Raw genomic sequence first — 12558 nt, 5'->3', positions numbered from 1 at the left:
GTCTTAAGAATGCTTAAAAATCTAGTTAATACATCAGTAATTTAAGTGAATTTTGAAATGTTTTTTTTTTTTGTGACTAATAAATGGAAGATTGAAAGTGAGATAACTAAAAATTTTTACATGTTCAATAAGATGATTTTGAATACAAATTTTACTTTGAATGGGTTATTTCTCTGAAATGCCAATATTTCTATTATTCAGATTAAAAATTTCTTGCCATATTTTGAGGGAGCAGCATTTTCTGTAATGTACACAACTTGTTGCAGATCAGATTCACTTTTACATATTCATAATGATGAATTCCATCATTTCTGTACAAATTTTAAAATGTAAAATATTATATATTTGGTAGTTTCAATGAATTACACACTTCATGCTCACAACATTCTCAGCACAGCCACAGTTCACTGTTTTGTCTTGTGAACTACATTTTATTTTCTTCACATTAAGAACTATGCTTCTGTGCAAGAGTTTCTGGTTTATTCATTTGCACATTTTGAAGCTAATGATCTTAACTTTAATGTACCTTAATTGATGCAGTCCTTGTGTTCTCCAAATAACTTTTCTCAGATCACTATTCTACTGGTTTATGCAACATTTTCTACTACTGTTTGTTTCTTATGTACTGATTTGCTATTTATTCTGATGAAATTATTAGAAACACTAATCTATTAACATTTTAATACATCTTAAAATTTAATATACTAAATTTATTCTTTCCAGAACATAGCTTTAATTAGCACTGGCGTTGGCATCATCACTTCAATTTGGTTCCACTGTGGTCTTAAATCTAACATGGAAGGACGACAGCAAAATACTCATTCAATAAATATTGATGACAAGAAGATTAGCACAATTGCAAGCCTAATGCGTACACCATTACTACTTCAAGTTTCATTATTGTATGTGGCCAGTCGCCTCTTTCTTACAATAAGCCTGGTCTACATGCCACTTTATCTCAATGAGAGTCTAGGAGAAGGCTCAGAAGTTCTTGCCCTTGTTCCTCTGGTCTCCTACATTGCCTCATTTGTTGCTTCTCTTGGAATCAAATACGTCAACAATTCTTGGGGAAGCAAGGTAAGTATGCATGACGATAAATTGATAAAGTTACGTATAATAATCTATGATTTGAACATACAGAACTGGTGATATAATAGCCAACAGGAACAATAATATACAGCTGAATATTCTAAGGTAAGTACTGAAACTCTTCAGGAAATTACTCGGGTAATTAACTGGTCATTTTGATACATTTTGCTGCCAGGTTTTACAAAATATATTCTTACACATACAACAATACCAATAGTACCTATTGAAATAAAATTTCACTGAAGATGGTTCTAACGAGTCGAAACTTTATTTCATGTATGTACCATATGTCTTTATGACAACATCAGAAGTTAATGCGAGTTTTTTCCTGCAATTTCAAATGGGGCATGAGATATACGTGGTGGCGAGTTATATGCGAGCAAATACGGTATTAGTGGATCACACACAATATTTATTTACCTACAATAATGCTGCTGGTAATAACACAATATTATTTTGATTTGTACAGCTGAGCTACTTGATTGGTGCTTCGATAAGCATTGGTGGCTGTATATGGATACGCTATGGTGCTGGCTGGGAGTTCCTGACCAGCTATGTCTACGGAGCAGCAGTATTCCTTGGTAAGTGTCGATAAGTTAAGACCAGATTGTGATAACTGCATGTATCAACTTCTGGACAGCTATTTCTCTACATTCAAAATAGTAAATTCGCAATTCCTCAAAGAACTGGAATTACAATTTCTTCTCCTTCTCCCAAACATCACAAGATCTTCCTCTTGGTAATAAATAAGATGCAGGATTCTGAACAAGTAGAAAAGACCTCAACAATGGTATGCTAGATTTTGAGGTGAAAAATCAGGTTGCAAGTTTCCCTCTTAGTTTCTTCTTCTTCTTCTTCTTCCTCTTCCTCTTCTTTTTTTTTACGTCGCACCAACATGGATAGGTCTTATGGCGATGATGGAAGAGGATAGGCTTAGGGATGGGAAGGAAGCGGCTGTGGCCTTAATTAAGGTACAGCCCCAGCAGCATTTGCCTGGTGTGAAAATGGGAAACCACAGAAAACACAGGGGCTCCTGACAGTAGGGTTCAAACCCACTATCTCCCAGATGCAATCTCACAGCTGCACGTCCCTAACCACACGGCCAACTCGCCCAGTCCTCTTAGTTTTAAGTACTGTGTTGATGGCGTGGAAGTATCTAATGAGAATCACTGTACCTAGGCATTAATATAAAAAAAATACTTCATTGAGCCAATCATATTAACAGGGACTGTAAATAAATGTTACAGGTTACAGATCTCTCCGTATAGTTATGAGGGTATTTAGAGGTTGTAGCAAGGTTGTAAAGGAGAGGACATATTAGTCACTGGTAAGGCCCCAAACAGAGTATGGTTCCAGTGTATCATACATTCACCAGAATTACTTGATTCAAGAAATGGAAAAGATTCAAAGGAAAGCAGTAGGACTTGTTTTGGATGATTTCTTACAAAATAATAGTTTTATGAAAATGTTGCAAACTTTGGGTTGGGGAGACTTGGGAGTAAGGAGACAAGCTGCTCGACTAAGCAGAATGTTCAAGCTGTCAGCGGAGAGATGGCATGGAATGACATTAGTACATAAATGTTTCAATGTAGTTTTTAAAAGTGCGAAAGATCAGAATATGCAGATAAAGTTAGAATTTAAGAGGACAAATTGGGGCAAACGTTCATTTATAGGAAGGGGACTTAGGAATTGGAATAATTTACCAAAGGAGATGTTTGATAAATTTTGAACCTCTTTAAAATCATTTACTGTGAGATATAGATGAGACACCTTAATCCCTCTTGCTAAAAACATGTGAGCAAATATTGGATTTAAGACTAAGGAAGATAGAGGAAGAACAATTGAAAGGATAACATGGTTTCCAAAGTGATAGACTGACAGTAAATTTGGTCTTCACAATAACTGTCTGTTAAGTCATCAGCCTGCAGCCCAGTTGGATTCTCAAACAGCACCACTGAAGGTTCATCATCATCATCACTTTCATTTCCCCTAGTCCAGCTCCTGCCAGGTTGGGGTGTTGATGGCACTTCTCCACTGTTGCCTCTCCTTCCACCACTCCCCTTCAGTAATTGTATTCCATTCCAGTCTTCTTTTTCTTATACTGTTCTTGACAATCTATCCATCTTGCTCTGGGCCTCCCTCTTGCCCTCTTTCCCTCTATCTTAGACTCTAACACTTGCTTTGGTATCCTTCCCTCCTCCATTCTCATAACATGTCCAAACTATCTCAATTTATTCTTCTCCATTCTGTCACTCAGTTCTTTTTACTCCTGTTTCTTTTCTGTCCACAACATTTCTTACTCTCTCTCTCCTTGTCTTCTCTACCATACTCCTCAGGCAGTAGCAGTGATTGCGACTTAGAAGTGGGGTGCAAAACTTTTTGATGGACAGTAAAACGTATCAGGGTCTGAGGTCTATAGCAGGAGGAGTAGGGGGTAGAACATCAAAACTTTTTAAAAAATCTACAAAATAGTAAGATTTTTGATGCTCTCTGAGCGATTTTTTATAGAGACGTAAAGTCTGAGTCTGCCTACTTCAGTGTGGTAATAATTCAATACTACACAATAAAACTTTCATCAAATGAAGAATAATTACACACGTATTACAATTAAATAGAAGTTCAGCATGATTATACAATTAAAATGTAATCTAGTATTTGACTACACACCAACAAAGTAACAGACACTAGATATAACTACACAGACACATTTACTGAGTAAGACTGCCAGACTAACGAATGTGTGCAGAAGGCAGGTGAATCATACTTCAGTGTCCATGACCTTGGCAAAAATATACCCCTGCTACCCTTCCTCACAGCACATACTACATACTGCTGCGCAGGTCTCCACTATTTGCTGTGATGCTGTAGGGATCAGTTAGCCACAACAAACTACATTTTGTGCTTATTTTTCTCAATAATTAACGAAATTAAAGGAAAGAATTAACCAAAAAACAATAAGGATTGTACAAAATGCTTCTTTTTTATAATTCCTAGTTTTTTACTCCTGTTTCTTTTCGGACCACAACATTTCTTACTCTGTCTCTCCTTCTCTTCCCTACCATACTTTTTTGAAATAACTTACGTTCTTCAGTCTGCCAAAACTTTTTTTTTTAAATCAGTTGTCTAAAATGGAATATCTTTTCTCCATAAAGTGGGGGGCCGCTGCCCCCACTCGCGTCCCCTAATCGCCGCTACTGTCTTCGTGAACTTAATTTCACTGGCCTGAATTTTACTCTCATCTCTTGCTGTCAATGACCAAGTCTCTGGTGCATGCATTAATATAAGGGTATAGTACATCTTGTACATTATCTCTTTACATTTCATAAAAACTTCTCTGTTAAACACCGAGTTCCTTACATTCTGAAGGTTGCCAAGTTTTAAAGAAATCACAATAACCAATGGTGACAACATAATGAGGCTTAATAGTCAAGATGAGAAGTGAGACAGTTTGCCATTGCTTTCCTCACTGGGCCAGAAAGTGCTACTGCAGATCATCTGACCCTATGAGTAGCACCTTTCACAGCATCTAGGTGCATAAGTCATACTCTGAATGTCATGACTAAACACTTCCCATACTGAAGCAGGTTTTATACTGTCACAGCCATAAGTGAGACTGAGGCTTTGGTAGAAGCTACATTTGCCTCTGGCCTGTGACAATGAAATTTTGACTCTTTGTAAATAAAGTTGTCACACATCCCAAAATCAGGATTGTCATAGATTCAAGGGCATAAAACCAGTCCTGGCTGGTTCAGTAAAAGTCCCATAAAAGTCATACTTTTACCTATTACAGGTAGGTGTTTATTATGATACAGCAAAGAAAAAAGCAAAGTCATCTCCGTACAGGTCATGAAGGGCCCTTGGAGGGGCTTCCACTATCCATAACCTCGGCACTTGGTAGGTAGAGTGGTTAGCTCTACGCCCGGCCACCTTTGCCCCCAGGAGTTCACCTCGTACTCATTTTTAGTGTAGGCTGAGTGAACCTCAGAACCATGTTCACCTCCATCAATGGAAATCTTGTTTCTTAAATTTTTCAACTTCCCAGCGGGGAATCAAACCCTCATCCTTTTGGGTGAACCGAGCACACCTTTACCGGGTCGGCCAGGCAGCCCCTATTATGATACAGTATAAATTCAAACCCCCGCCATCGTGTTGTCACTTTCCTCTCATCTTGGAGTAATACCGGTAACTCTTTTTCTGTACAATGGATGGCAGAAATATCAATGCTGGATCTGCTTAAAATACCACTTCTGATTCTCTTTTCTCTTTGCTTGCTGCACAAATTCAGTAATATAGCCAAAAAGAAATGGGGCACGAGATCTCACTGGGTGCCTAAAGGCTTACCCGCCACAATTCTTCTGTAGTTAAGCTTATAAAAATGTGTTTCCAGACCATCTTAAAGATTACAATGTAGATCTATATTCACTATGCTGGACCACCACTTTTATAATATTTCAGATAAAAAATGAAAAACAAGTTTATGTAAAAGGAAGTGAATAGTCATTGTAATTGTATTTGTTACGGAGTTACCCGTGGAAGGCAGAGGTGAAAGAAGGTGCGGGCTGGAATGGGTCTAACTACAAGGCTGAAAGATGAATTAAAATTTCAATAAAGGTTATATCTTCAATAGACAACAAGATTTAACAAATTTTCACTAGGTGAAATAACAATAAAAAAAACACAGGTACAATGATAACTTTACAAACGAAAGCACAAGTTCAGAGGTCTTTCTAAATTCTGGGCTTCGAGCCCCAATTTCACAATCCTTGAGCAACTAGCCCAACTTTACCAAATTACACGTTTGATCAAAGGGCAGAAAACCCCTTCATTCAAGGAGCATTAGCTCCAAAAACCATATCTGGCCTCCTAGAGGCTCTTTACCACATCAGAAAGAGCTGACCTGCTCTCAATTTTCCAAGCTTATTAAAGTCAATGCCAGGCTTTTATACATGATTGCCATCAAGGCACAACTTACAATGAAACAGGGGTATCTAGTACCCAGCCTACTGGGCCTTAATAGAAAAATAACAGGTTAACTTAAATGGCCCTAAACGCAAAAAGAATGGAGGCATGTATCAGCACTCCCAAATACACATTTTAAAACCTAAGAGGCACGAGGCCGATGACACAGGGGCTATTCCCAAACTAGGGAGGTGATTCATATAAGAAAAATTTTAACACGTTAAGGAAGAGTAGAAAATCGGTTACAAAAACGTAGTCACCTCCTGTCAAATGAAGGGGAGCTCGAGAGGGTAAAGCACTCTCTATCCCCGAATTACAGTTAAAGATAAATGAAGTTTTACAAAGACTGAAAAAGGTTTACATGTTTCAAGAGATAGGTTACATATTAAAGGTTTCGGACTTGCCCCGCGGGTTAAACTGCTGAGCTAGCAAGAAATAAAGATGTTAAACGGCCATTACCTTGTTGAAGAGCTGCTGCCCGAAGGAAGAGGCGCTATCCGCCCCCTGCTACACTTCCATACACTAAGCTAGAGGTTGAAGAAGTGGCGAGGAGCCGTGAAAATCAGCAGTTTTTAAACACTCAGGGAAGATTCAAGACCTTTCATGAATAATTAAGACACACCCACTACATTTTATTGGTCACTTAATGTTACACATCAAATTCGAAGAAGAAACCTATGATTGGTTGGAAACTAATTGCAAAAATTACTGATTGGCTAAGTTTAAAACTGGTGGAAAGAAAGATTAATATTGCCAACCCAGAAATGAAAGAACAAAATTTAGTAAACACAAAAACTTCTGAATACAAAATTTCTTCAAGAAAGTTCATTCACTTCGCACCAACGTGCATGATCCCAGTTTTACAGTAGAGACATCTATGAGAGAATGTCCACACTTCTTGATTAATGGAAAACAAAACAAGTTGAAATCCACACAGTATTTACAACTTTGTAATCACAAAATTTATGGTAGTGACATCTTCTGAGAAACTAATGAATTGATCCAGTTTTTAAGGTTCAGATTTTCTCCAGTAGAGGAGGATTTATTGGCGCAAGATTTAAAATTTCGGCGTAGGGGTGTACCACCCGGTACAGTATTCTACTGTAAAATAGCGGAATTTTTACACGGGGCAATGGAACAGTTGGCGTACGTTAACAGTTTTTTTTAACAATCTGATTTACATCTCCCCAACACAAATAAGTTTTATGGTGACAATAGGATAGGAAAGGGTTAGGAGTGGGAAGGAAGTGACCATGGCCATAATTAAGGTTAAGTCCCAGCATTTGCCTGGTGTGAAAATGGGAAACCATGGAAAACCATCTTCACGGCTACCAACAGTGGAAATCAAACCAACTATCTCCTGAATGCAAGCTGACAGCTACATGACCAAAACCGAGCAGCCACTCGCTCAGTAGTTAAATATTTAAACCTCCAAGATTGAGGGGAGAGTCTCATACAACTATACATATTTATCTCGATCTTCTAGCTTCCCTTCTTTTCTCAATTATCTACTTCAAATTATTTTCTTTTCAGACATTCAGTTCAAAAGAAATTAAACAATAGATCACTACATCTGATGAAAAGGAATACCTATTCAAATTATGGGTGTTCCCCTTAAAGCTACATAAGTCATTACCCATATTACTAATGAACAAACATCAATCAAGTTACTCGTCTACACAGATAAGGATACCAACTCCCAGATCAACTCAGGAACATTGCCTGCTGTAGGAACGACGAAATAGTTCGGCATCAACCACAGCATTTTTGATGTGTCATTTATTTTCAAGTTTGGATATGTTGTTCGGACCTCATCAACGTTTTAAATTAAGACTATAAATTATGTCATACCATAGTGTTTATATTATTATTGGTTATATGTGTGCTTATGTTGGAATGTGGCTGAAGATGACCCAATATATATGAGGTCGAAACTAGTCCCAGTTTTATAAGACAATACACATTCTAATGGTATTGAAGAGATGGACCTTTCCTAACCTTTGATAGTATTGTGATTCTGTTGTGTTGGTAATTGGTTGACATACTAATGGAGAAGTTTTCTTCTTCTTCTTCTTCTTCTTCTTCTTCTTCTTCTTCTTCTTCTTCTTCTCCTCCTTCTTCTTCTTCTTCTTCTTCTTCTTCTTCTTCTTCTTCTTCTTCTTCACAGGAGTGTTTTGTCCAAGAGGACAGTTTATTAATGTGGGTGTGTATAATGTCCATATAATTTGTAAATAAAAGAGTGTACACAACTGACAGCATCTCCTGTGTGCATCTTTGTGGTTACAACAGTAGCATGAGAATGAACAAGAACTACCATCAATCATTGAGGGAAATAATAGAAGACTATGAATCATGCTCTGAAAAATAAGGAAAGACTGTATTAATAATGAGCTATTGGGAAGAGTTATAGAGAAGCTTCAGTGCAAAATAGACATCAGCAGACTGAAGTAGTTTAGCCATATCAGCAAGAGAAACACTAAGAATATGAAGAGCAATATGCTGCAATAGGAGAGGAAGAATAAGACAAATGTTAAGGTAAGGTAAAGGTGGATAATTAAATTAGAAGAAGTAGTGGAGAGAAGAAATGTAGATTGGCCCAGAATGCTTGTAGAGGAATGGATGAAGAAAAGGCAGAAACAGAATTTGCTGATCCATTACTCATTATTTGCATGGTACAAAAATTGGAAATCAGAGCAAACCATCTTCAAAGGCTGCCAATGGTTAGATTTGAACCCATCAATCTTCCAAGTGCAACCTACAACTACACAAACATACTGCATAGCATACTCGCTCAGTAAGAAGAATCATTATTGTGAAGTCTAGCCAGCAATCACTCTACCCATATAAAACCAATGCTATAAATGTACCTGATAACAAAATCAGTCATGTGTTCACACAATATCTCTGAAAATAATAACCAAACTGTCAGAATATCTCAGTTTTTGAATGAAAGGCTTGTCAGATGGGTGAAAGGAGAAAGTATATTTTTTATCTATAAGCGGAGACCAGAGCTAGTAACTTCAAGTGATAGTAAGATCCACCTAAGTGTCATCCATAATGAGTTATATTTTGAAATAAAGAGGAAAGGTGCTGGTTATTTCCAAATTACTAAAATTCAGACATAAATGCCACAGAAAAATTTAGCATCTAAGTGAGAAAACATAGAAATTGATACCGACCGACCGACCAATGATCTGCATTTAGGGCAGTTGCCTTTTTTCCTACTTTCTCTGCGTATGTGTTTCTTTTCTACTCAGTTCATAAAATAAATTTCTTGACCTGGCTGTTTGTTTTTCTCTAGTGAATAAATGGAGGATGATCCAACTGTACAGTTTTGCAAGCATTTTTTAGTTATTCATCTCATTCACATAAAATTCATTATTCCCCACTCAAAATAAGATATCCAAAGAAATTACTGCAGTAATTAATCTTTCTTCACATGAAGTATGTTATGAGTAGTTTCAATTCCATTCCCATTTATGAAGCAGATATGAGTTATTAGCTGCTACAAGTCCAGTTCCATGGCTAAATGGTTAGCGTGCTGGTCTTTGGTCCACGGGGTCCCGGGTGTGATTCCCGGTCGGTTTGGGGATTTTAACCTTCATTGGTTAATTCCGATAGCTCAGAGACTGGGTGTGTGTGCGCCATATTCATCATTAGAATTCATCATAAGTAGTGCCTCATCCTCACAGATGCGCAGGTTGCCTATAAGGCATCAACTCGAAAGACCTGCATGAGGCCTCTTCGGAGGCCATGTGTAATTATTATTATTAGTTGCTACAAAACTGGACCAGGTATATTATATGAATAAAATACTTTCTCAGACTTATCTTATAATGTCACCTTGTCAATATCTATGTGAGATGCTCTCAAGGAAGACAAGTATTGAGATACCTGTAGCAAAATTTTACAGGATGAGGAAAAAAACATGATGTGGTGAGAAATATACTGTATACTTTTTTAGTTCAAAGCCATTTGTTATCCTCATCCTCAAAATACATGACAGTAGCATCAACAGTGCTTTCAATATATTGAAAAGTCTCTAAAAAGATCCTCAATAATAAATGTTATTCACACTTTTAATAATTCTATCAAAACCTTAAACTTATGGTAAATGTTCAGTTTTCAAGCTAGAGACTTCTAGTTTTCAAGAAAATTATCATTATATAATGTACTATCTGACAATAAAATGAAGAAGCAATTACTTTTCCTGACTTGAGTTATTGTTTCTTGGTGACTACCATTAAACAAAATATTTTCTTTTCTTTTCAGGATCTGGAAGTTCTATTACCATGGTGACAAGTTTGTGTATTACAGCAGAATTCATTGGAAGCCATACTGAAAATGGAGCATTTGTGTATAGTGTTGTCACATTTGCTGACAAACTATTCAATGGCATAGCAGTTATGGTTATAGAAGATCTGTAAGTTGTAAAAATTAATCAAACTAATCAAAACTGTTTAATAACTAGTACAAACCATATGACCTTGCTACGGTGGGGTAGCTTGTGCAGTGAAGCAGATAGCCGAGCCATAGGTACATCCATACTGGATAGGTATCTGATGAGAGGTCAGACTAATGAATGGTTCATCGAAAGGAGGTAGCAGGCTTTCAGATGTTGCAAGGGCAGCAGTCTGGATGATTGACTTATATGGCCTTGTAATAATGTTTAACATGACTTACTGTAGCTATGTTGACACTGCTACACAGCTGAAAACAATGGAAAACTACAGCCATAACTAACTCCTGAGGACATCCAACTCTCTCTGAATGAATGGTGTACTAATGGTCGTTTTCTCATTCATTTCCTTTTCATATTGCCTCTTCTACTGATCCTATGCATTGTTTTCCATTTCTTAATTGGCTGATGATGACCTGGACTAGGGTCGAAACCGGTACCATTTCTAATTATTATTAAATGAGAATGTAATTCACTACATTTCTTATTCTTTGGTATTGAATAGGTGGATTCTCCTTATCAATTATTTCAATTTTAATTGTGATATTCTTCAATACGGAACAATTAAATTTTTAGCTTTTGATGGATACCGTCGTTGAATGTAAAAGTAGATGAAACGGTAGTTATAGGTTTTTCTTTTTTGAGAGTATTCTTAGGCCAGTGTCTAAATTTATTGATTATCTGTTCTATAAATGATCTGCTGTAACCGTTGAATTTGGCAATTGCTCTTATAGTGTTGAGTTCGCTATTGAGGTCTTTTTTAGACAAAGGTATCATGAATGCACGATGAACCATGCTATTATACGCTGCACGTTTGTGTGTTTGGGGGTGTATGGAATCTTGACAAATAGTATTGGCAGTTTGTGTCTGTTTTCTGAAAATTCTATATGAAAGAGCAGATGGATTTCTGAGAATAGTTAAATCCAGAAAATTAATTACTTTATTATTTTCGGACTCAAGCGTAAATTTGATGTGGGGGTCAATGTTGTTTAGTTCTTGCAGGGTAGAGGTCGCATTCTTGATTTCTTCATCCATTATAACAAATGTGTCGTCAACATATATGGCCCACATGTTTGGAAAAGTATCGCTATTTATTTTTGTATATTCCAGAAAGTCTAAATAAATGTCCGCTAGAATTCCCGATGCGGGTGATCCCATGGCCAGTCCATTTTGTAGATAGATGGTTTCATCAAATTTAAAGAAATTATTGTTGATGACCAGTTTCAGAAGAGAAATAAAATCTTGTATTTCTAATTTGCTGAGAGAGCTCTGTTTGTTTAAGTTATTTTCAATAATGGAGAAAAGTTTGGTTGTGGGTATGCTTGGATACATATTTACTATGTCGAAAGAATGAAGGGTATGGTTGGGGTGTACATTAAATGAATTCATTTTTCAATTAGTTCGGTGGTGTTTTTGATGGATTTTTTAGAGAGAAATTGATAGTTCTTAGTTAAAAATCGTTGAACAAATTGCGCAATTTTATATAGAGGACTGGGTTTATAGTTAATAATAGGCCGGATAGGAACATCAATTTTATGTATTTTAGGGAGGGCTTTAACTGTTCGTAAACCTGGATTCATATTTAATAGTTTTGATTTTTCTTGATCTGTAAAAAGAAAAGACATATTCTTTAATGTTTGTTTTAATTGTTGTTGTATTTTCTGTGTAGGATCTTTATTGATTATTGTAAATGTGCTGTTGTTAAAAAATTCTTTGGTTTTAGATATGTAAATTAGTTTTGTCCATGATAACTGTAGTATTTCCTTTATCCACTTTTGTGACAATTAAATCATTATTTTTAATTTTCTTTTTGAGTTCCGCGATTTGTTTATGTTCGGAAGTAAAATTATTAACATTAGAATTGATAGGGGGATTTCTTTTATTTACGTTATTAGAACTGACCATCTTATCTAATTTTACTTCAAATCTAATTTCATCTTGATTTTCTAGCGGCATTTTATTGATTGTAGCTTCCGACTCAATAATTAAGTTAGTGACTGTGTTTATTTTGTTCATATTGGGCTAATTATGTTTCGGACCTTTCGCTAAAA

The 12558-nt window shown here is 36.4% G+C and overlaps 1 protein-coding gene across 3 annotated transcripts in view; it reads left to right on the top strand.

Moving 5' to 3' along the window:
* The window catches only part of LOC136874681 (major facilitator superfamily domain-containing protein 12), a 257334-nt gene that overhangs the window by 221630 nt on the left and 23146 nt on the right, over window positions 1–12558 (top strand). For all 3 annotated transcript variants that reach the window (XM_067148320.2, XM_067148322.2, XM_067148321.2), the window contains exons 6-8: window positions 724–1077; window positions 1559–1670; window positions 10321–10471. In XM_067148320.2, coding sequence (XP_067004421.2) covers window positions 724–1077; window positions 1559–1670; window positions 10321–10471 — 617 coding nt within the window. The remainder of the gene's footprint in view (window positions 1–723; window positions 1078–1558; window positions 1671–10320; window positions 10472–12558) is intronic.

Source organism: Anabrus simplex, chromosome 5 (genome assembly GCF_040414725.1).
Source record: "Anabrus simplex isolate iqAnaSimp1 chromosome 5, ASM4041472v1, whole genome shotgun sequence".
NCBI lineage: Eukaryota > Metazoa > Arthropoda > Insecta > Orthoptera > Tettigoniidae > Anabrus > Anabrus simplex.
Note: the sequence above shows the minus strand (reverse complement) of the source record. Positions and strands in the feature narration are given on the sequence as shown.